Source organism: Electrophorus electricus, chromosome 11 (genome assembly GCF_041902795.1).
Source record: "Electrophorus electricus isolate QZ-2024a chromosome 11, ASM4190279v1, whole genome shotgun sequence".
Classification (NCBI taxonomy): domain Eukaryota; kingdom Metazoa; phylum Chordata; class Actinopteri; order Gymnotiformes; family Gymnotidae; genus Electrophorus; species Electrophorus electricus.
This window is the reverse complement of record NC_137507.1, coordinates 4,594,068-4,617,713: the sequence shown is the minus strand read 5'-3', so window position 1 is coordinate 4,617,713 and position 23,646 is coordinate 4,594,068. Positions and strand designations below refer to the sequence as shown.

The following is a 23,646-nucleotide window of genomic DNA, read 5'->3' as shown; positions in this document are numbered from 1 at the left end:
ACATGTACTGGGTGATAATTTTATGAGAGGTGCATGCCTTTTCTTCTAACTCCTATTCTGACTTAGTACTAGGTTTTCACGTCAGCCTTCCAGACCACAAATTTCAGTGGCTGCTGAAGAAAATGTTCAGGTAGGACAGGGGAGGTGTGTTCCAACGCAAATGCATTCAGTTTAGACTAAACCAACCAGTAAGACAAGTTAAAAGGGCTGCAAAACCTTCAGATACATTGCTTTCTTTCACTGAAAAAACATACATCACTAGACCAAAAAAAGAAACATTGCTTTTTGTCTGTGATCCTCAAGAAAGAAGTCAAGTCAACTATATTTCTATAGCCCTTTTTACAATTATCACAAAGCAATTTTACAGCTGTTTGGGACAAATCCCCAATGAGCAAGCCAAAGGCGACAGCGTGGAGAAAAAACTCCCTATGAGCAGGAGGAAGAAACCTTGAAAGGAACCAAGACTCAAAGAGGAAGTCCATCCTCCTCTGGATGACATCAGGTAGTACAACACAAACAATATAAAAAAAATAAAGAAAAAAAATGAAAACAAAGCAAAAATGCATGGCAGTATTAAGATAATTAAATGGATAAATGTATTAACATTTTTACAAGGTTTACTAATATATTCAGTTTATTGGGATTTCATTCCCAAGTCCTGTTTCAATGTCTCAGTAAACGCATATGTTGCTGACAGAAGAGCACAGTGCGAGTTGTGGGGACAAGCGGGTTTATCGAAAAGCAAAAGCAGCTGTCTCAAGCAAGCAAAAGTGAGCTACGAATTATTCTAGAGAAGGGAATTATTCTAGAGAAGGCTGATGAGAAGTGCTGCGAAACATCTCCTGTGGGGTGAGATAGGGAAGGTGGGAGGGAGGAACAGATATGGAGAATAATCAATAAGTAGGGAATGGAGAAGTGATAGGGAGATATAATTGGTGCTAGTATGAGTGAGGTCTTGACTGGAAGCTGAATGGGGTGACAGAACAGAAATATTGGGGCGATAGAACGGAAACCATGTCCCCAAATGTGGCTGGCTCTTAAAGGTGATGTGGGCTTTCCTATTTCAAATTTTTACTTACCATACCTTCTGGTTCATGAAGCAAAATTCACTGGTTAATCAGGCAGAGGTTTGTAAAGTATTTTATGCTTACATAACAATTGTGGCATACTAACGCTATACCTCCTACTAATTCTTGAAGGTTACTGTATATGTCATTATCCAAATACTATTTTCCCCCACTGAAGTGTGAAAGATTTGTTAAGGTTGCATAACCTATGTTGAGAATCCTTTTGCTATATCAAGTGAGGATATGAAATATGGCTCATCATTGATAATTCCTGATGGAAATCTGTCAGCTTGTTACTTTGGACAAAAAGGCACAGGTATTCCTTTTTAAACGATTAAATGTCTGTATAACAGAAGCAGAAAGAAGTACTGATGTAACCTTTCAAAATAGCATCTGAACGAAGAGCAGTACTACAGCCCTCCCAAATGGTGATGGAGATTGTGCAATCAATTCTAATGATTAGATTTATGAGAAAGTTAATGTTTAACTAATGTTTAGATTTATGCAAAGTATGTATTATCCCTAGAGATTAAAGAGAAAGAATACATAAAACCAAAATTTTAGCTGTGACAATGCATGCCTTATTTGAATTTAAAAAACAAAACAAAACTGTAGTTATATGAAGAACCTACCACATTATCTTAATATGTTTTCAAAGGCAATGGAAAGGACTTGTGAATGGTTTTTGTATCAGAGAAGCCAACATACCTGTTTAACAATATGTGCCAAGAAAACGGATCCACATTCCAATAGATCATACCTCCTTTTATGGCATTGCATATTTTGAATTTTGCAAAAGTCTTGATAGTTTCATACAAATCTAACCATGGTCAATTTTTGTACCGAGTAGCTATATAGATTCCAGCATGTGCAATTGTGTTAAAAAATGCAGGGTAAATATCAGCTCAGTTGTAATCTGATTATTCTTATCTTAAGAGTTAAAACAATAAAGGTATAAATAGTATTTTCACACTATGCACATGAATGCAAATCTAAAACATTTACCAGCAATTGTGTATTGGAGAGAAAAAAATCTTACTTGTAATCATAGTGTAGTTTATATTTATTATGTCCATTCCATTGTAACACGGTGATCCCCTCACTGACAGATAATACACTGGTCCTGAACACAAACACCACAGTATTAGCAAGTAACAGCCTAAAATATCAATGAAGAACACTATATTTGGCAATATATGTATTAAAAAATAAATATATATATGTTTTAAAGTATATCTCTTGAGGCAAAACATTTTTACACACCAGTTTTATCCAAATTTAGGTGGTAAAATGCATATTTCCAAATATCAATTACTCCAGAAATATATTTCTTTCAAAACAGCATCTAGTGAAAATCCTGGTTCATGATGTTATCCACATTTCATAAATTTTCATAGGCTACAAACAGAATAAAAAAAACAGATGGCACTGATTTCAGTCATGACTTTTTTTAAGCCAAACTTTTTGCTGGTCTTACTTCAAAAAAACATATTCCATACAGTATAACACCACAACTGGTTCCATGTTAAATATACATACTGTATGTTATTTTTTACTTACCATCATATTCATACCGCAGTTATAGATTCTGAGGAACATAGGAGTTGCATTTCTGCAAAATCCCACTCAGCTCAACATATGGCCAAAATTCACATAAGATTGAGAACAATATAGGTGCATGGTTGTACAATGGTCGAATCCTAGCTGCAAGAAGCTGCTATACAAAATTTATATCAAAGGAATCAAAACCTCTAATGAAAATGGCAAGGTTTTTTTTTCTCTAAAATAGAAATGTTAAATAAGGAAACAACTACTGGAAAAAGAAGTCTTGGGCATATGCATCACATTTATTTTCAGAGAGCATAAAGTGGCTAGTGAGTTGTAGGAAAAAGGTAAGTGTTTCTAAAAAAAAAAGCAGGTGGTGACTGTTCATGTGAAAAACCTTGCTCATGATAGCTTGTAAGGTTTTACAAATACATGAAACATCTTGTGATAAAATATATTGAACTATTTCCAAGAAAAAAATCATATTCTAGAGAGGTAAATCTTTTGTCAAAAATATCAATAAATATAACATAGAAATATGCTATATTTATATATAAAAACTAAATAAAACAAACTAGTTTTCTTATACAAAACTAGATTCACTAAAACTTTCACTTTTAAATGCACTGACCATAAATAAAATTCAAGTATCATGGGCAGAAAATATAACACGCTTACTTTTATTTATAGTTTCAAATTTACACAAGTTACACAATTATAACTGAACATAATTCAATATTCAGGATACTGTTCATAACAGACCCATCTGAAGAGTTACAGTAACCCTGTCTGCAACCACTGATGAGTGAAAACCTGTTAATTTTTGTCAGGTTTGTTTACTTCTTCCATGTCAAATGAGAAGGGCTTATCATAACCCATGAGGTGATTGTAGTCATGTGGCAAGTCAAAGTGCATTGGGTTCACGAGCATTGACTGCTTCTTCACATAGAAACTAGTGAACAACCTGCTCATGTCTGGGATTCTGACATCACTCTGGTGAAACACTGTCTTTTTCTCCACCAGGAGCACATTGTAAGTGACAGCTGTGTACACGTCCGTTTGCTTGTTATAATAGAGGCGCACCACATAGCCTTTAGTGATGAGGTGGAGGAGTACTGGTGTTAGAAATGTGAAGAACCCAAGTAAGCCACAGAAGGCCACCTTCAGCACCAAACTGGAAATCCCAATGCCAGTCTTCATGAGGACATAGGGCATCACACACACACTGAACACAGTGGTAGAGTAGGAGAAAAACTTCACTCCTGCAATTCAAACAAAAATGTGTTAGGCTCATGAGAGAGCAACACAACTATGATGAATTCTTGGTTGTTTTCCCAACTGGAAATATTGACAAAAGCTAAATGTGAAATTACTTTAAAATCTGAGAACAAAGAATAAAAGGAGAAATACCAAGCACAGCCTTCCCCAGACTCCCTGTATAGATCAAAACTCCCTCCTCAGGGCTGGCCGATTGGGAGGAATAGCATCTTCCATAAACGTATGAATGAACCTTCCAAGGTAAGAATATACACTCAGAGGTGACGCTTTGAACTATACACAAATAACAACTATACACTTAAACATCTTCTTCGTCCCAGGTCTTTACATTATAGACAAGAGTTGGATAGACAAAAGTATTACTCATACCGAGTAATACGCTCGTAAGCACACCAAATAAACGATCATTGCAGTTCATTGCATATATGCAAACACCCTGCTATTGTTTATTTGACACTAATAACGGTGAAAATATAAAGGAGAGTGACAGTTATATTATTGGCTCGCGACGGTTGAAAGCGCTTGCTTGTACATTGACGTTAATGGAAAACAATGGCGTCAGAGTAAACCTTTAGGCAAGGAGAAATATGCCATGCTTAGTTATGTTACAGACAGCTTGAAGTTTTACGATGCATCAGTAACGGTTTTATCGTTGTCTGAACATTACATATACATTTATGACATTTAACAGACGCTCTTATCCAGACTTACAAAAGGTTCTTAGTCTAGTAAAGATATAAATTACTGTTTTGTAGCTTGCTAACGCTAGCTCTAAATGGCTAACTAATGTTTATGCAACGGATTATTGCTTACTCATTTGATATGACAAAGCATAAAATGTAGAATTATTAAATGTTTACCTTATTCGTTTCGGCTTTTAATAATGCCCTTTGTAATGGATAGTGTAAATTAACCTTTCTTGTCAAAGTTGCAGCATAGGTGTCAAAATCTTTACATTGCTTGTGAGTGTTGGTGGAAAGGTGAACACTGCCACGAAGGACGTTTCTTGAGCTATACTGCAACCCTGATAAAACACGTATCTGGTACATTATCGAAACGTTTTCAAACAACCGCATAACCAGCGGTAGCGAATGTGATCCAGAGCCACCTCGCAAACCCACCCGGAACAAATTTAATTCCGCTATGACAAATCCAACTCACGCAGTAATTTTGGAAGCACGCCACCATCAGTGTGGAGGACAACGGTAAATGGGTTGTAAAAAATACGTTAAACGAATTCCTTTGTCTATCCATATTTATACTTTCCCCACGATACATGAGACATGGTAGTAACGCTAATATTTATGTCTAAAATAAAGTTACATGGTCGTTGTACCGAAGACTTATAATTTGAAGGGTTTTTAACGGAACTGACTGTCTTGAAAGACTCCTGTTTCCTGTTGTGGACACAAGACAACAGGCATTCGCTAGCTATACACTTGAAATTATAGTTTGTCGTGGAAAATACGACGAATTATACAGTCCCAAGGTAAATACAGATGGTGTACAGTACACGGAACACATGTTGTCTAAGGTTTTTTTTCTCCCAGTCTGGTGATGCGTGTTCTAGTGCGTTCATCTTGGTAAGCTTACGTGAGTCAGCTAGCTAACTTAGCTAGCTACCTACTGTGCTAGGTAAGATATTAGTAGCTAACATTAGCTAAAAGGTTCCTGGGTAACGTACAGAATAGCCAGCAGAGATAGTATAATCAGTAATAATAGGACATCGTTGTATTACATTTACATTCATAGACGCGTTTATGCGGAACGATTTCCAAAAGTGTTTTGTTGTCTTTACAGAAAATTGATGGTAGCTTACTAGGAATATAAATTCCATATACATTGGGATATTAACAGTATTCTAAACCCGTTTGAACCCGTTTAAAATTTTGAATTAACCAGAATCGTTTTGTACTTATTAATATTGTTTATATTCTCAGATATAGAGAGGAACACAAAATATGGGTAAGCAATATTACTCTTCTTCTGTACTTTAGAGATTAGCTAGTGTAATCGAGTTGTGATCGCGAGGTCTGCTAACAGTACAATATTTTGCTTACTGTAGAACACTGACAAATTTGACGTTTGCAATCAATATAGATAATACGTTCTCCATTGTTTATATGCTATACATGTATGTCTTTTCTCAGCCCTCTCAGTTTGATGATGTTTTTCTAGTGTGTCAGAAGGCTAAATTAAAACAAAGCTTTCTGAAAGTACTGCAATTAAAAGACAATTCACAACGATCAATCAGTCATTAAGATGTCTAATGAAAACCTTTGAAAGTCTGTGAAGCATTTGCAACATTTTCTTCTATAGCGTGGTCATAAAATCCTAGTAGTATAGCATTCAGGTAAGATTTAAGGCAGTAAGTAAAAGGTGCACTGCAGAATGGATGTTGAAGCCCAGATTATTTACCATTACTAATTGGTGGACAAGTGGTCTAGCGCTACTGGAATAGAAATATGGTTTGAATACTCAAGTAAATCAGGTGTTTCTGAAGCACTTGGTTGTGTGTTTGTTTGTTTTTGTTTGTTTTGTTTTGTTTTGTTTTTTCATTTTTATTTTGTTTGTAATTTTATTTTTTAAAAATAATTGGGGTAAATGGGTTGTTTTTATAGGAGAGTTTAGTTTAAGTAATGGACGTGATAAAAATATGTTAACAATAAAAAAACTTGTTTTGTGGTGGAAGCTTCTGTTTAATTAATTTTGTGTAGTAGTATTCAATACCTTGTGCATCACTATCAAGCATTTGTAATTACAAATAGTGCTTCTCATCAAATGTAAGTTGACTTACCTTATATTGTGGGCATGATGGCAATAATATGACAAATCTTAAGTGTTTCTACAGATCCCATAAAGTACAAATAACTGTTAATCATAGTAGTCACAATATTCACATTGTCACATATTGCTTAACAAGTGCTCATTTTTGTCTTGTACGTTTCATTACATGTATTTTGTTGTATAGAACTATTAAATAAAATAAATGAAGTCAGATGTTAAAAACTTCATAAAGTGACTCATTTTTCAGACTGTGAAGAGAAGACATATGGGGGCTGTGAAGGGCCAGATGCCATGTATGTGAAATTAATCTCTTCTGATGGCCATGAGTTCATTGTGAAGAGAGAACATGCGCTGACATCTGGAACAATTAAAGCAATGCTGAGTGGCCCTGGTGGGTAGTGTTTGATGTAATGCTGATAATACAAAATACATTTGCTTGTTAATGTTTAGCTATCACTTTTTTGCCATATGCTGTTTGCCACCAGCTATAGCTATGTTATTTGCTTCGTGAATAACATTTCAATATTTTTTCTTGTGTTATTGTGATGATTTTTAATGATGAATAATCATTAATAATAATGACTTTGCTTGACTTGATGTGTTCCTCTTTTTTAGTGTTTGAAAAAACATACATTGTCAATTTCTTACATGATTTTTTCTTTTCACAACAGGCCAGTTTGCTGAAAATGAAACCAATGAAGTTAATTTCAGAGAGATACCCTCCCATGTTCTCTCTAAAGTCTGCATGTATTTCACATACAAAGTACGGTACACAAACAGCTCCACAGAAATCCCAGAATTCCCCATTGCTCCAGAGATAGCCCTGGAACTTCTGATGGCAGCGAACTTCTTGGATTGTTAAACATGTGCATGCTCTTACATATGTAGAAAACACACAATCTCAGAAATGTATTTATTTGGTTTCCCCACAATATGGAATATTTGTGAGCAAAGTAGGTGAAGAAACATTAAAATGAGTGACGGCAGTGTTTTCCTATGTTACTTTTTAAAAAATCATAGTTATCAGTACATGTCAAAATTGGATCCATTTTCTTTCTATATAGCCGAATTAATAAAATATGCTTGCAAAATATGCTTACAGAAATTAATAACAATGCCATGATCTCTTCATGTGCTCAATGTGATAACTTCATTTGAACATTTTTGCCACATAAAAATTACACGAAAAAATATTTGGGACTTGTGTATTTTGTTTGTATCTTTCCACTATTCATCTTTTTGTCCGTTGTCCCTTGTTAATCCACATGCATTGCTCACCAGCTGTCGGGGCTGTTCGTGATGGTTGCTTAAACGTGGATATTTGTACTACTAGGAAAAAGACATCATTTTCTTCCATGAATGGTTAATTTCACCCCTGGCTATATTTTGTTTATTTTTTACTTGGTCTATTGCACATACTGCGGGTACCCCAGTAAAGCCCATTTACACCAAGTGGCAATGCGGTAATAGCGATACGCCCCTGGGTTAATCAGCGTAACCTTGTACACCAGTCGGGTGCGTGATCATGACCGCACTTATGTTCACGACAAACGGGGAAAATATGCTTTCGGGCCTATTTTGACTGTTATGGCGCGCAACAAACCAGTTGTTTCTATCTAGAAATTGTTTTCTAGCTATATCATGCAATCTAGGCTTATAATAAAAATAGACAATAATGAGGCTAATGCAAACATTTTTTTTCTGTTTGGTGTTTGAAGTTTTCGTAGTAAAATTACGGCAAAATTCCTTAGAAAGAAATCTGTCTTAGATTAACAGTTGCCGTTACCGAGCTGTTAACTCAATTTAATTATTGTTCCCAAGGGAGTAAGATATTTACGGTATCATCCCCAGTGCCGTTGTCACTGGGGGAATATTTTCCATTGTGCCCTTACACACTCGGATTACCGCGGTGAGTCGTGTCCGAGAAATGACAAGGGTCGCGGAGTACCGCATCTGCTGTAAAAACACGGAGCAGTTGGAGCTCTGCAGACAATTCTTGCTTTTAAAAGCGGTGGCGTTTCATACAACGAATCCTGACGGGGGCTAAACACTGAGATTAAAACGCATTGCGAGAACACCATTAAGAAGACAGTTACAAGTGTTTTAATCTTAACTACATTCATTGTATAAAGCGGTTGATCGAATTGTATCTTATTTCCTATCTAAAATTCATCAGTCAAGCTTGCAATGCACCCAAAAGGTTTCAATTGAATTCACAGAAAGGATCTGCGCAAACGTCATCTATCCACGCGCCTATCCAGTTAGGGGGGTTCCATCATGGCGTCAATGCAGGTGAGTGGCAACCTACAGTAAACAGTCGAGGAAATCCAAAAACCATTACAGATTTATTTTATTTCCTGAGCTAGTATTTGTACCCGTCCTCATTATGTTCGTGGTTATTAAAGTGCTATTCATTAATCGAGTTCTAGAATCGCAAATATTTAACAAGCCTGTCGTTAGCCAGCTATTACGTTAGCTAGCTTGTTTGCTAGCTCGGGTAGCTATATTATAACTAGCTACCCGGTCATCTATCTTAACAACATCCTCATAGTAACGGCTTTTGCAAATTTTAGCCAAAGGTCTGTAATCCCTGATAAGGAAAATAAATAGTTCTAATAATTCGTGTCGTCCAAAAATACTGTTGCCAGGCGTTAAGGATTTAAGATGACTATAGAAAGGAAGTTACGATAGTGGAGGTCAGGTGATAAGTGGTAACAGCTAATCTAGCTAGACATTTCAGGCATTTGAATAGCTAACTAGATAGCTAGCTGTTTGTATACTGAATGCAACTTTGCTAGTATTTCCTGTGATAGTTGTCTGAGGTGTATTTTCGTGATTCTTTGTTTAGGTTATATTTATGCTTTCTCTTGCAATGTTTTTAACCTATAGAAAAGGCTGCAAAAAGAACTGTTGGCTTTGCAAAGTGATCCACCCCCTGGGATGACACTGAATGAAAGGAGTGTGCAAAATACAATCACAGAGTAAGTGTCCCAATTTAAAATAATGTATTTACCAGAGCAATTACTAAAAAAAAAAAAAAGAATAATGGTAACGAGTCAAAAAAGCAAAAGATTTAATCTGCAGATAGATGTAAATACCTACAGGTATCCACAGTGCTTTTGACCCAGTGTTTTATCACATTCTCAATTTGTATGCAAGCTGTTCTGTTATATTATTCATACATGCAGGCATTAAAAAGTTGGATTGATTTTCTTGTCTATATTGTCTTTGTGTAGGTGGTTTATAGATATGGAGGGTGCTCCTGGTACTCTATACGAGGGTGAAAAATTCCAGCTGCTCTTCAAATTCAGCAGTCGTTATCCTTTTGACTCACCTCAGGTAAATTTTGTGTCTGGAGAATCGCATTAAATTGTTCAATCTGTTGTTAATCTATTGTTAATCCTCTCTTGCTCTTTCTTACTCAGGTAATGTTTACTGGAGAGAATATTCCTGTCCATCCACATGTGTACAGCAATGGACATATCTGTCTGTCCATTTTAACAGAGGACTGGTCCCCAGCACTCTCGGTTCAGTCTGTGTGTCTTAGCATTATCAGCATGCTCTCAAGTTGCAAAGAGAAGGTAAATGTTGTGGCTGTTATTAAACTCTGGTGGATTATTTATTCAGATTATATAATAGGAAGCATGTGATGACTTAAATTTTTTGTTTGATTTTTGGTTTTTATTTTGTTTGGTGAACTCCGTGTAGCGACGCCCACCGGATAACTCATTTTATGTACGGACATGTAACAAAAACCCAAAGAAAACAAAGTGGTGGTATCATGGTAAGTCCATTGTTCTTGAACAGAACTTTCATGTATAGGGATTTATGGATTTAGCATCTTAAAACAAAAATACAAAGGGTTAACACACATTATTGCCTAATTATTTTAAATGAAATGATCATTTCAAAGCATGATTATGTTGCTGTTTTTCCTCCCTTTTCTCATTCATATTCTATTTCTCTTTGCAGATGATACATGCTAGTAGTGCTAGGACTTTTAGTATACTGTAATGGAAAACAGACTCACTGGTGGTACATCTGCACTTTTTTTGATATTCAGTCTTTGGCACTAGACTGAGCAAACAGACCTCTGTGGCTACTTGGGAAATGACCTTGGGGTCATGCACTTCAGCGGGCTGAAAACTACAGGAATGTAAACCTCCATATGTGCATATTATGAAGCAAAGCAGTCGTTGCAGTGTATGGGAGTCCAGTCCCTCAAACACCTCACTTCCTCCTTTTATTTTTTTTATTATTTTTTTTTATCATTTGGGGAATGACACATGATTCTCTCTCTCTCAAGCCTTGCCAGGTTGATGCCTTTTGTGCAATAATCATTTAAGCATGCTTAGGGTATCAAAGATAGACAGTCCAATGTGTAATCAGAAAACTGGGATCAAGCATTATAAGCAAAGACAACTTCTGGTTTTGTCTCACTGTAATATGCACTGTGAAATTTAAGAAGTGCACACTATTCTGTTTTGTCAATGTAGAGTAATGAAACCTTTGTTTGGCCAGAACCCAAATTCAAGGTAATAATGAATTTGTACTAGATTAGCAGAAGAACTATTCCAGCAGATGGTTGGTTATTGATGTACTGATACATAATGATATGAAAGAAAGGAATTGGCATCGGCCAAGGTCCATGCATTCTTTATGCACACACCTCTTCCCCACTGCCTGCAAAGAATTGATTTTAGAAAAAGAAACAGCCACTTAATCTTTCATGTAATGCTGTTACTTCAGGTTCTTTATGGATTTTATGTTTCTTGTTTAGTAGGTGAATGCTCTTAAATATTGCAGTGCTGGGAAAGACTTTTTTTTTTTTCCCCCCCCCCTTTGCTAGTTGTTCTCTGCCATTTAAAACCCCAGTTGTTAATTGGTGAAAGAACTCTGCAACTGCCTGGAAACGGATCTGAGTCTATTAACAGAGCGTTTTAAACATGAAAATGTTAATCAAAGGCTGTTATTGCAGGACTAAGAATGATGTATGGCTGGGGCTTTAAGGCTAGCAACTTTCATTTGAATTTGTGTGATATAGGTTATGTTTTTGTTATTTAACTTTATTTAAACAAAAAGTTCTAATTAAAAAAAATAATATATTTTGAAATGAGTGCAGGTTTCTAGCATTTAATTTATGCACTGATGTAGTCTCAGCATATGTCAGCTGATGACCTTTAAATTGAAAACCATTTTGATAATGGAGCACACTTTTGATCTGAGGCAATGGAGTCATCGGCCAACTTCAGTCAAAAAGCACACTAGCTGTACTACAGTGGACCTCGGAAGTCCTATCTGCGCATTTAATTTAGACTCTTTTCTTAGAACTTGCTCTTATCCCTAGGGGGCAGTATAATCATTGGTATTAGGCATGCTGTATTCTTTGAAAAAATTCTGCCCAGTAAAATGACAGAACTGCAGGTGGTAGATGCAGGAATTTTACCTCGTAATAGGTTTCATGATGCTTTATCACTTACAAGTAAGCAAAAAGGCATTTTTGTCTCACTTCATATAGTGAATAAAAAAAGTAACAATTTGGTAAGGACAGCCGTATACATACATTTATTAAATTTGTCAATGGACAGACATCATTCCACTATGCTTTGTAATGTCTCCTCCTCCCTTCAGTTTGTTTATGTGCATGGACTATGACTTAGTTCAGTTTCACTTGTTGAAGTAGCATTATCAGAACAGGGATCCAATTTACCAAAACCAGAAATATCTAGCTCTGATATAGGAACCATTAAAGTTTCACCCTGCTGAAGCAAAAAATCTTGAAGAGCTAAAATACACTTAACAGTTGGTAGATCACTAGTAAGTTGTTGAAATAGTATTGCATTTTAATTATTAAATAAATTAGTTGGACTAAATCAATAATCATGCAGTAAAATGGGTTCAAATTCTATTAAACATTATATATTTTGTCATGGTTTGAAATATTAAGTGAGAACACTATGGTAGTGATTTTCTAAGGTTTGTGAGCCAACTATGGTCAGGAGCACTCTCAGCTTGAGATAAGGATCTAGTTGGGGATTATAGTGATTGCATGAACTCTTGTCACAGCGGATTTTGTTAATTTAGGTTAAATTCAATTTCATATTGGTCCTGGACACTGACCTGATGAAAGCCTAATGGCTATTAAAGCTGAATGATGGCAAGTTACCTTTTGCTGGTGAGTGAATCCAGCACACTTATGAATTTTGTATTCAAATAGCTCAAATGTCATGCCTTTTGTCTGAGCTCCTACTGACTCCAGTCCACAGGTTAACTTGGTAATGTTAAAGACCATTTGAAGCAACAATATGGGAATAATTTATTTGAGAAGGTCCTTCTGCAGCTTTCAGTTCTCTTTGATACATAGAGCAGAACTGTGTGTAAGTCAATTAATTTGATCATTCATCCTTCTTTTCAGTCACTTGTACAATGCAGGCAATAACCCCAAACATTGGAATGTATGCTAGACTCAAAAAATCTTGGGCAGACTAATAAATATCTGTACTTGTTCTTGAGAAACATAATTTCCTTGTTGTCATTTGTACAGAAAATGCAGTTTACATAATCCAATACCAACAAATCCAGATATGCAGCTCACAGCCCTTTCCTTTGCATTAGTGTTTCAGTTTTAGGAACCGCCTTGCGCAACACTTTTTTGTGCTTTTCCTGTTCCAGCACACCTGAATCATATTCTTCAGAACTCTGTGTTAAGGGAAAAAGAATAGATAGGTCAGCTGAAGAAGGTGAGGTTTTTTTTGGCATAAAACAATGTCAGTTGGGACTATTTAATGTATAAAACTACTGAATGCATGCATGTATGGTATCAAATATGAGTTTGTCACAATATAAAATCAGTATGCTTTAGCCATACATGTATATACAGTACATGTACTGAAAGAGAACACTCTCTTTAAGTGTTCATAATGTAAGTGAATAGGCACTTCTCTCTAAATGTGCAACTTCCATTTTTTTCTTATACTTGTACATCCTGTGGAAAAGCTCCATGGAACTTAGCCAATGGCAAGATGAGCTCAACCTGCAGCGAAACATCTGCTCTTCTCCTGCTTTGCATATGGTTCATTACCATGGGGCAATGGATTCCCTGACTCCCGCCCCGGGAACCAGATTAAAATGCAGTCAGTCTGACCTTTGTCTCTTATCATAGCAATGGAACTAGTGTGACTACCAGTCTGATGCTGTGACAAAAACATTCCCCGACACTGTGATTTCCAGTGATGGCATGGGTCATATTCCATATAGCAAATAAGTTCTTTTGTAAAATAGATAAGCATTAGTAGTCTGAGCCTGGTTTCCCTGAAGTTTACTCAGCCATTGCATTGTAGAGTAACTCACTCATAATGTTTTAGAAACGTAATAATTAAACTGGAACCTTTCACTGTACCTCTAAGTCAACATTAGAAGTGTAGCTATGTCTATTTTATTTATCCACAGTTAAAATGTTGCTGGGTCGCATACACTTTCATTCACTATTAGAGCTTTTGTACTTTATCAGAAGTAAAGTATAATTTTCCACCCGTTGCTGATAGTGAAAGGTAATATGCACATCAGGGAGCAGGGAAACAGGAACTTGTCCTAATGCAGTGAATTTTTTTTCCATCTGGCCATGTGTGTGGGTCACCCTGCTTTCCTGATAATAGGATGTCCATACACATACTGCATCTAATCTCCCTGGTGCATACGTTTAAAAGACTATTTTAAGACCTTTATGTTTGCATGTTTATTCATGCACTATTCGTTAAAAAAAATGTTCTACAGAACTGTTCTACAGTTCTATATTTTTTTAGGTAAGAGGGATTGTATATATTCACTCCTCACCCCTCTCACTTTATTAGAAAGTAACATTTCGTGGCTAATTATAGCCCAATTAATTATGCTAATTATGTTTCTATATCTAATTTGGATTTGGCAGTTCTTCATCAGTGGTCAATTTTGGCTGATGGCTGGTCTTTTGGGTGGCAGACTATTCGAAGCAAAGGAGGGAGCAAAAACGATGCTGTGCCTAATATACCAGCACAACCATGCTGTGGACTTGCCAGTGTCAATGCTATGTTGAGAAAGTTCCACTAACCCCAAGATGTTAAAGATGTGTGCTGAGCAGCTGACAGCTCCTCTACAGCACCTCTTCAATCTCTCTCTGAGGCTGAAGAAGGTGCCTACACTATGGAAGACTTCGTCTATCTTTCCAATGCCAAAGAACAGTCATCCAAGTGGCCTTCACGACTACAGACCGGTGGCGCTGACCTCACATGTTATGAAAACACTCGAGAGGCTTGTTCTGTGGCACCTGAGGTCTCAGCTGATGGACTATCTGGACCTATTGTAGTTTCCTTACTGGCCACGCATCGAAGCAGCAAAGCATTGTGAGTTATGTTCATCGACTTCTAGTGCCTTCAACACCATCCAGCCCTGCCTACTGAGAGAGAAACTGCTGGAGATGCACCTGCATCCTGCACCACATCCTTGATCACAGATTACCTTACAGGTTGGCCACAATACATCACATTGGATGGCTGTATCTCTAAGTCTGTGATCAGTAACACTGGTGCACCCCCAGGAACTGTGCTAGCACCGTTCCTCTTCACTGTCTACACATCAGACCTCCACATCAGCTGCCATCTCCAGAGGTTTTCTGATGACTCCTCCATTGTTTAATGCATCAACAAGGACAATGAGGAGTAGAGGTTTGATTGAGAGCTTCATGACATGGTGCTGTAAACATCATCTGAAACTCTACATCAGTAAAACCAAATAGATTATAGTGGATTATCAGAGGAGCAGAAGACCCCCTGCCCCTCTTTTCATTCAGGGGGCAGAAGTGGAGAGGGTGGTCTCCTACAAGTACCTTGGGGTACAGATAAATAACAAACTAAACTGATCACATAACACTGATGTCCTCTACAGGAATGGACAGAGTAGGCTGTTCTGGCAGAGGAGGCTGAGGTCTTTCAATGTGTGCAATTAACTGCTGAAGGTAATCTACCAGTCCATGGTAGCCAGTGTCCTCTTTTTTGCAGTGGTGTGGTGAAATGAAGGCTGGTGAGGCTGACAGACTGAATAAGATGGTGGGGAAAGCCAACTGTGTTGGGTCTGGAACTGGACAGTCTGGAGACAGTGAAGGAGAGGAGGATGAAGAACAAAATCAGGGCAATTATAGACAATCCCTCAGTGAAGGAAAGGAGGATGAAGAACAAAATCAGGGCAATTATAGACAATCCCTCTCACCCTCTCAATGAGGAACTGTGGCAGATGGGCAGTTCATTTAATCATAGACTCATTCCATCACAGTGTAGGATGGAAAGCTTCAGATGTTCTTTTGTACCCACTTCAATCAGACTATATAACAATAGCTGAGGAGACAGTCTGTCCTCATGCTGACCATCACCCTCCTTATACAATAACTCAAGAGCCTCTTTCTCCCACTTTCTACTGCACTAAACGTCTTGTTAATCATTACATTGTACGTACAGGTGTATATATATAGTTAATTCTAAATATATATATTTTCTTGTAGCTACATATATTACTGTTATAACTGCACACTGTTTACTATTGTTATTATTATTGTTGTGTGTGTGTATGTATATATATATATATATATATATATATATATATATATATATATATATATATATATATATATATATATATACACACACACACACACACACACACACATGCATACACAAATTATTACTGATATTGTCTATAGTCCTATTAGACCTCCATGTTGTATACCTCACTAGTCACTGTGTATCACTAGGGGATGAGGTAGCAATTTGGCAGTTTTGTATAATTTAGTAATTGTCCCCATCGTTTTTATTTTTACTTTATTTCATTGTAATTCTACCTTTAACTCTATTTAGTCTGTGCTAGAGCTGCTATATCACCCAAATTTACCCCTTGGGATCAATAAAAGGAATCTTATCTTAGATGTGAGTTTGTAATAACAATGTAAGATAATATTATTGCTCATAAGATACATAATAAAGTGAGTGAGTGTAGGTAGGTCTTTCTGCTAAAATCAGTAGTGCCTATACTTGCTAGCTAAGGAGTTATAAGAAATACAGTTGTGTATGGTAAGGGTTTATGCAGATGCACATTTACTTTTGAAACAAGCCTGACTTTTTGTTTTTAGTCAATATTATATAGAAAAACAGTGTAGAATTTTTAGAAATATAAAAACCTAGCCTCTTGGACACTTATAAGATGTTGCTAGACACAGTGGGACAAACATGCACTGACATGTCAGTTAGAAACAATTTTAACAAAGATTTTATTGTAACATTCTTATATAATTCACCTCTAAATAAACAATGTTTTGTGTTTTCAGGATAATACACCCAATGAAGTGACAAGACATCAGCTAGAAGGAACAGTCTCGTCAACTCATCATGTTAAGTAGAAAGCAGTGGAAAAAAAGATCTATATACAAGACCCTATTGCACATTCTTACAGTAACATACTGCATAATTCATAATCAAATAGGCTGATCAGCGTACATATCACTGATTCTGAAATTACCTTGGTTAAAAACAAATGTAGGCAGCTACACAAGTAGAAATACATATATATTTACATTATGTTCTTACTGAAATGTATAGTTTGTGTGTGCTACCAAGGAACCTGATTGCACTGAGCATATCGAAGAACCAGTGGCAGAGTGTCCATTCATGCTGTGGGGATGGGAAGTGGGAATCTACATCCCAGGTTTCATCCCATTGTTGTTTGTGGACTCTTTTCGCTGAGCCAGGAAGGGATACATGCATTTATCAGCACCAAGAAAACGGTACATGCACACGATGGCATCAAATGGCAAAACCCTGAAATGCGTGCGCGCACACACACACACACACACACACACACACACACACACACACCTTTAATAAATGGTGACTTAAAAAAAAAAAGAAAATAGCAAAGAATAAAGTAAGCCTTGCAACAGAAGGCAACATAAATGAAATGCAGACTGGCTGACATACGTTTTCATGAAGGTGACCACGTACATTGTTCGTGGTGTGCAGACCATCGGCTGGTCTGTGAGGATGGCTCTCATGGCTCGTTCCACACAGTACTCTGCCTTCAGTGGAGGGAAAAACGGTGCCATCTCCTTCCTGTGTATCAGGTGATGCATTAAAACCTACTTCAAGCACTTTGAATTGCCACTACATATGAAAAGGGTTATATAAATAAATTTGCCTTGCCATCAAAGTCTACAGTAAAACAGATATTATTAAGCCATTTTATGAGTGCTACCAGACTGAAGGGTTACAAGCTTACCTGATTTTGCAACCTTTGAACATGCCTGTGTCCACCAGAAACGGACAGACCAGAGTCATCTTAATCCCGTCTTTACTGGCTGCCTTCAACTCATGACTCAGGGACTCATGGAAACCTATGGCACCAAATTTGCTCGCACAATAATCCTGTAAATATGACAAGTGATGCAGTTTAATAAAACCACCATTAACATTTTTGAGAAGATCTAATCTTATGCGACTGTGTTAAACATTGACTGCATGTATGACATGATACCTCCACACCAGCAGTACTAAATAGACCCAAAGAGCTGGCCACAGTCACAATGTGTCCTTGATTTAACTCCAGCATCTTGGGAAGAAATGCCTTGGTAGTCTGTAAAGAACACAACTACATTAACACAAGATCCATGTATATAGTGCACTGACCAGTAATTTATAAAATGCCTCACTCTATGTTAACGATCCTCCTGACTATATTTTTATACACTTAAACGTTGACCAGCATACTCACCCAGAAATGTGCATGGCAGTTCACCATCATAGTCTTTTCAATTAATTCATCCGGACATTCAAGTAGATGGTGTCCTGAAACTACTCCGGCGTTGTTGATGAGAAAAGTGACATTTCCCACTTCTCGTCGAACCTTCTCTGCTGTTGAATACACACTTTCGCGCTTGCTAACATCACACACATAGGTGTAAACTTGGGGCTGAAATAACTGCAACTCTCCAACGCTGTTTCTAAATCCTACGAACAGAACCATTGACAGGTCACGTTAACGTTCAACTGTAGCAGCTTCCGACATGTAATCATCCTGGGTCCTATAAAATGGTTAATTTGGATTTCTGCATTTACCCTTTGGAGGGACCATCTCTCGGTAAATGTCCCGCACAAGCTCTGCCGTCTCCTCATTTGCTCGTCGATTGACGTCCCAGAGCACGAGGGTCGCGCGACGTCGGGCGAACTCCGCAGCAAATAACCGTCCCAGTCCACTACCGCCTCCGGTTATTACACACACCTGACCCTCCACACTCTTCTCCTCGGGCTTAATTAACCACTTCGCTCCGGCCAAAACAAAAGAGCACATTACTTTGAAAGATACAACGAAAAATTCAACGACGATATTCATCGTAAAACGTAGCTATAGAGTTAGCTAGTGGTACCAGGTACGAGCAATGTGCACCGAAGAAATAAAGCGTGTCTAAAATCGTAAATAGCTGACCTAGCTATCTATCTAAGTGTAGACAAGCGAGAAATTAAACGAGAAATCAAGTGGTCGAGAATAATCAGTAGCTAGCTACTATCAATGTTTGTAGTCGGAGAAACTTCTGCACCAGCAAAGAAGTTTGTATCCAACTTTTAACACATGTCTGCTTTGCATTGACGTAAACAGCTAACTGCGAATCATATTTGATTTACATGACATCTCCACCCACACTTTGTGACAAATATGACATGAAGATTAGATGTCCTTGGCTACTCGAAAGCATTTGTGATGCCAGAGACAGATGACAACAAAAGCCAAAATGCTTTTTTGCGAACCGTTTAAAACGTTTTAATAAATTTAAACCGCGTTTAGTCCGTGTAAAATACCACAAACCATATTTGTGATTTTTCTCTCCTGAGTAATCACATCTAGATCGTTTGCTTATATAAGTCAGGCAATATAAATGTATACCTAATCCTTACCGGAAGTTTAAGGACGCATAAGACTTCTCTGCGCATGCGTAAAGGTCTCTTTTACTGTGGGGATAATGGCGGGTGAAACGTAAGTTGGAAACCTTGTCATTTAAATCGTCTGCCATCAGCTTGAGTATAACCTTTTACCAGACGTTTGCAAACCATAAGTACTGTTAAAACACTCATATATACCGTGACGTAGAAATTGCGAACTGGTGGAATATTAAAAGTATAAAGTTGATCATGGGTTAAAACCGGTTGAGTTCAAGCAACGTGTATTAAAATGGCCTATATCATTATATTGCGTTAGCTAGTGTTGGCTTTGAGAAATGTTTGTATATGGGTAACTATCGGTTAATGGGGCATATTTTAATAAATATGTGTTAAAGTTTACCAACGGTTGGGTAAAATACTTGCTAGCTAACGTGTCTGGCGTAATGTTAACAGTTTTACATTTCAGTCAAATGAAAACAAGTTGCTTGCAGTGAGGCAAACACGCAGAAACCTTTGTTGAGTTAAACTGTTTGCAAATGTTCATGTTGCAGTTGTAACCGCTTAGGTTTTGCCACATTGTGGACAGTTGTATATAGCTAGCTAGCTATGCTAGCAGCATGAGGTTGACGAGTAACGTTATGGGGACGTTCTTATTTTATTTATTGCATGGAAACCGTACAACTAGTGTACAGTTCCCAAAACATAGTGTGTCGTGGCCCGTTTACCTAACTTCAAAGCAGCAGCTAACACGCTGTGCACACCAATAGCAGTTTCATTCTTAATTATTTAGGGAAAAGAAGAAGGTTCCATCAGTCCCCGAAAGCCTCTTGAAGAAGAGGAAACGCTATGCCACGGTTAAGGCAATGCGCCTGAAGGCCCACAAGGCTGAGAAGAAGGTTGGTGGCTCCGAGATGTGCAAACATCTGTTTTATTTTTTTTTTTTTGTGTGTGTGTGTATATATGCAACATATGTATGCTGTTTTGTTGAGAGATACTCTTACCTGACTTGCTTATTTCCCCAGGCACGCAGAGTCACCCGGAAACTCATCTACAAGCGAGCTGAGTGCTACCACAAGGAGTACCGGGAGATGTACAGGCGCGAGATCCGCATGCACAGAATGGCTCGCAAAGCAGGCAATTTCTATGTCCCTGCTGAGCCCAAACTGGCATTCGTGATCAGGATAAGAGGGTAAGAACACCAGCAACAAGGTTCCCTAATTTTAAGGAATTTTCACCCCAAAAGGCTGCCTTGGCTAGCTGTGAATAACAGCAGTCTTTGGGGGCATCCTGGGGCGAAGTGTTCCTTTAACTCCTCTGTAGTGTTTGCGGTTGTCGCACAGTGGTTAATGATGTTGCTCTTTTTTCCCCGTCTTAACGACCATGGTGATTCCTCTGAAAATAAGCCAATTTCTCTGAAACCACAAATTCTTAGTGAATGGTAACGTAACGTCTCTGTTGAAAGATGATAATGTGGCTTGCGCTGTCTCTTTCCCTCCCTCCCAGCATCAATGGCGTCAGCCCCAAAGTGCGCAAGGTGCTGCAGCTGCTGCGGCTCCGTCAGATCTTCAACGGCGTCTTTGTCAAGCTCAACAAGGCTTCCATTAACATGCTCAGAATCGCCGAGCCCTACATTGCTTGGGGGTATGGAATCTTCAATTTTGATTTTTAGCTTTGTTAGAGTAATGAACTGCAAATCATTTAGATGCGTCTGGACATTTGGAAAAGTTGCATATTTGTTTATGCATTTGGCACATGCCCTTACCCAGAGCAACGTGCAACTTCAATCATGTTAGAGTTAGGCGGATATAGTGTTAGGAGTCTTGGACAAGGACTTAATGGTATGGTGTCGTGCACCTGCCCAGATATGGAATTGAACCCCCATTCCCCCAGGGAAAAGCAGTATTGTTACCCACTACAGCTTAATGGCAGTGCTTAACTGTCTCATGTAGGTATCCCAACCTGAAATCTGTGCGTGAGCTGATCTACAAGCGTGGATACGGCAAGATCAATAAGCAGCGTATCCCCCTGACAGACAACTCGCTCATTGAGAAGAACCTTGGTAAGTATGCTGATTGTAAAGTATGTTAATATGATGCTTCCAAGTGGCATTTAACAGTGGATGATGAAGAAAATGAACATTTGAGCCTGCAAAATTTTCACATGTGCTGATGCCAGTTATTTTAACTGGAGCTCTGGCCAGGCTTAAACATTTTAATGTATATGCCAGTGGCATACGGTTGTTCAAATTTTTAGGATGGGTGTTGCCTCCCCTATCTTTACACGCCAATGCATATGTACTTCCCAGGCAGGACCGGAATCATCTGTGTTGAAGATCTCATCCATGAGATCTACACTGTTGGGAAGAACTTTAAATCTGCCAACAACTTCCTGTGGCCATTCAAGCTCTCATCTCCTCGTGGTGGCATGAACAAGAAGACCACTCACTTTGTTGAGGGAGGAGATGCTGGAAACCGGGAGGACCAGATCAACCGACTCATAAGGAGGATGAACTAACAGCAAATGGTGGGCAGGCGCGCACACTGCATATACCCAAAACTACGCTTCTTGGGCATGTGTGGCTTATAGTGAATGCCCTTTGTTGTATTCATCTACTGTTTTAGGTCATATACTTTAAATAGTATGTTTATAATGTATAGCACTATAGTAGTATAAAGTACTATAACATGGTATAAGTCGTGGTTCTGGGGAAGTCAATGAAGACTTGCATGAGAACTTGGTGGTTTCTGTATTGGTGAATTTAGGAATTTGTCATTTAGTCATCAAGGTCTAAGACCCAGCTCCCCTTTACTGAATGCATACATGCATGAGACCTTTTTGGCCTAATTGAATGCCCGTTGTTTGTATTTAACGCATCACAACTTGCTCAGTTGTTTTGAAAGGTTTATTATGCATGCTGTCGAAGTCAAGCTTGCACTATAATTCCACTTTTAAGATATTTGACCCAAAAACACAGGGAGTGGTGGTTAAGCTTTGTGCAGCACTGAACATATTTTGAAGTATTAACTGGCGGAGACGGTGTTCTATAGATCGGCAGTGCTCTAGTGAGTCCTTGCAGTCATGTCTTTGTAGCAAATGGGCATGCCTCATCTCAGCGGTTCTGAGCTATTTAGGTGTTCTATAGATGCATCTAATTTGTTTATGCATGAATGGTAGTGTTGCTTTCAGTGTGAAAGGATGTCATCCAGGGAGTGAAGCTATTGTGCAATGCCTTAGAGCTGACCATCGTTCTTTGCAGATGCGTGTTGCAGTACAGTGCTAGAGTCTAGATCTGCCTTGTAAAGATTGTTTTGGGAGGGAGGGGGTTTATACTGATGTATTTTTTCCATTTTCTAATTCTAAACCTTCTTTTTCTTGGCAGGTGTACTTGGGACATTTTTTTTTGTCTGACAATAAATATCTTCTGAAATTCAAGCTCTGTGTGTGTGTGTGTATAACCGTGTTCCTCCAGTCATAAGTGAGAAGCAGTTGCAAGGCATGCAAATTTGATGCTTAATGCAAGGAGTATAATTGTTACTTATCTTGTTCTCTTACTGCATGGGTAAAAGATGCCTCTTGGAGGAGCAAGTAGTTCTAGACAACCTACTTGGCTTTGGCAGGTTTTACAGGACTACTATGTGGCTTGTAGATAGACTGATTGAACTGGTGCAATAATTTGTCTTTTGATTTGGAATGAGATCAATATAACCTAGTCTCACATTTGGCTGTAATGTTCATCCTGAAAACATCACCTAGGTAACATGGGATTGGATATATCCCTAAAAGAGGGTTCTATTAGAACAGAATGTTCTAGTGAGCATTAGGGGGTTAATGAGGACTGAATATTTGGGGGGGGGGGCACCTGGTGGGGGTCCATGCTGCCTAACATTCCCCATGGTATACAGTGTTGACAGAAACTTTCATTTGTGGTGTACTTATGAATAATGCATGTACACTCCTGTACAAATTCATTTATTTGATCTTTTATGGATGTGTACCATTTTGAACAATCCACTCACCAT

At 38.0% G+C, this 23,646-nt stretch overlaps 5 protein-coding genes and 1 non-coding gene across 10 annotated transcripts; 4 read left to right on the top strand and 2 right to left on the bottom strand.

Annotated features, from left to right (window-relative positions):
- Window positions 1–3,271: 3,271 nt before the first annotated feature.
- Window positions 3,272–5,048, bottom strand: tmem70 (transmembrane protein 70). Its single transcript, XM_027011056.3, has 3 exons — window positions 4,751–5,048; window positions 4,023–4,122; window positions 3,272–3,874 (listed from the first exon to the last, which is right to left on the bottom strand). Exons 1-3 carry the CDS (start codon window positions 4,964–4,966, stop codon window positions 3,429–3,431), a joined length of 762 nt encoding a protein of 253 aa, XP_026866857.2. The 5' UTR covers window positions 4,967–5,048; the 3' UTR covers window positions 3,272–3,428.
- Window positions 5,049–5,223: 175 nt separating this feature from the next.
- Window positions 5,224–7,870, top strand: elocb (elongin C paralog b). Of its 4 annotated transcripts, none has more exons than XM_027011067.3 (4): window positions 5,224–5,379; window positions 5,831–5,855; window positions 6,925–7,068; window positions 7,349–7,870. In XM_027011067.3, the coding sequence occupies exons 2-4, from the start codon at window positions 5,852–5,854 to the stop codon at window positions 7,537–7,539; spliced, it is 339 nt and encodes a 112-aa protein (XP_026866868.1). In that variant the 5' UTR covers window positions 5,224–5,379; window positions 5,831–5,851; the 3' UTR covers window positions 7,540–7,870. The 4 variants fall into 4 exon arrangements, with proteins under 4 accessions (XP_026866868.1, XP_081579516.1, XP_026866869.1 ...); XM_027011068.3 differs by having other exon boundaries at window positions 5,285–5,473; XM_027011069.3 differs by lacking the exon at window positions 5,224–5,379 and adding an exon at window positions 5,399–5,525.
- Window positions 7,871–8,612: 742 nt separating this feature from the next.
- On the top strand, window positions 8,613–11,793 carry ube2wa (ubiquitin conjugating enzyme E2 Wa). Its single transcript, XM_027011066.3, has 6 exons — window positions 8,613–8,969; window positions 9,567–9,658; window positions 9,914–10,016; window positions 10,103–10,258; window positions 10,386–10,461; window positions 10,650–11,793. Exons 1-6 carry the CDS (start codon window positions 8,955–8,957, stop codon window positions 10,661–10,663), a joined length of 456 nt encoding a protein of 151 aa, XP_026866867.1. The 5' UTR covers window positions 8,613–8,954; the 3' UTR covers window positions 10,664–11,793.
- Window positions 11,794–16,944: 5,151 nt separating this feature from the next.
- On the bottom strand, window positions 16,945–19,371 carry rdh10b (retinol dehydrogenase 10b). Of its 2 annotated transcripts, none has more exons than XM_027011064.3 (6): window positions 18,809–19,371; window positions 18,465–18,700; window positions 18,228–18,326; window positions 17,973–18,118; window positions 17,699–17,806; window positions 16,945–17,515 (listed from the first exon to the last, which is right to left on the bottom strand). In XM_027011064.3, the coding sequence occupies exons 1-6, from the start codon at window positions 19,080–19,082 to the stop codon at window positions 17,392–17,394; spliced, it is 987 nt and encodes a 328-aa protein (XP_026866865.2). In that variant the 5' UTR covers window positions 19,083–19,371; the 3' UTR covers window positions 16,945–17,391. The 2 variants fall into 2 exon arrangements, with proteins under 2 accessions (XP_026866865.2, XP_026866864.2); XM_027011063.3 differs by having other exon boundaries at window positions 17,675–17,806; window positions 18,809–19,366.
- Window positions 19,372–19,569: 198 nt separating this feature from the next.
- Window positions 19,570–23,059, top strand: rpl7 (ribosomal protein L7). Its single transcript, XM_027011065.3, has 7 exons — window positions 19,570–19,721; window positions 20,418–20,523; window positions 20,650–20,816; window positions 21,131–21,268; window positions 21,577–21,686; window positions 21,933–22,150; window positions 23,007–23,059. Exons 1-6 carry the CDS (start codon window positions 19,708–19,710, stop codon window positions 22,139–22,141), a joined length of 744 nt encoding a protein of 247 aa, XP_026866866.1. The 5' UTR covers window positions 19,570–19,707; the 3' UTR covers window positions 22,142–22,150; window positions 23,007–23,059.
- Window positions 20,967–21,049, top strand: LOC113578082 (small nucleolar SNORD12/SNORD106). The gene has a single exon (XR_003410703.1). It is a non-coding gene; the product is annotated as a small nucleolar SNORD12/SNORD106 (small nucleolar RNA).
- Window positions 23,060–23,646: the final 587 nt, after the last annotated feature.

Excerpts from the sequence above, each read along its gene's own strand:
- elocb (XM_027011067.3), top strand. Across the intron at positions 7,069-7,348 it reads AGCAATGCTGAGTGGCCCTG|GCCAGTTTGCTGAAAATGAA; the intron begins GTGGGTAGTGTT and ends TTTTCACAACAG.
- tmem70 (XM_027011056.3), bottom strand. The coding sequence starts at position 4,966 with ATGCGGTTGTTTGAAAACGTTTCGATAATGTACCAGATACGTGTTTTA. Across the intron at positions 4,123-4,750 it reads TAAAAGCCGAAACGAATAAG|GTTCATTCATACGTTTATGG; the intron begins GTAAACATTTAA and ends TTACCTTGGAAG. Across the intron at positions 3,875-4,022 it reads TCTGGGGAAGGCTGTGCTTG|GAGTGAAGTTTTTCTCCTAC; the intron begins GTATTTCTCCTT and ends TTTGAATTGCAG.
- rpl7 (XM_027011065.3), top strand. Across the intron at positions 21,269-21,576 it reads GAGCCCTACATTGCTTGGGG|GTATCCCAACCTGAAATCTG; the intron begins GTATGGAATCTT and ends TGTCTCATGTAG. Across the intron at positions 21,687-21,932 it reads GCTCATTGAGAAGAACCTTG|GCAGGACCGGAATCATCTGT; the intron begins GTAAGTATGCTG and ends TGTACTTCCCAG.
- rdh10b (XM_027011063.3), bottom strand. The coding sequence starts at position 19,082 with ATGAATATCGTCGTTGAATTTTTCGTTGTATCTTTCAAAGTAATGTGC. Across the intron at positions 18,119-18,227 it reads TTAGTACTGCTGGTGTGGAG|GATTATTGTGCGAGCAAATT; the intron begins GTATCATGTCAT and ends TCATATTTACAG. Across the intron at positions 17,807-17,972 it reads TTCAAAGGTTGCAAAATCAG|GAAGGAGATGGCACCGTTTT; the intron begins GTAAGCTTGTAA and ends CCTGATACACAG.
- ube2wa (XM_027011066.3), top strand. Across the intron at positions 9,659-9,913 it reads GTGCAAAATACAATCACAGA|GTGGTTTATAGATATGGAGG; the intron begins GTAAGTGTCCCA and ends GTCTTTGTGTAG. Across the intron at positions 10,259-10,385 it reads TCTCAAGTTGCAAAGAGAAG|CGACGCCCACCGGATAACTC; the intron begins GTAAATGTTGTG and ends AACTCCGTGTAG.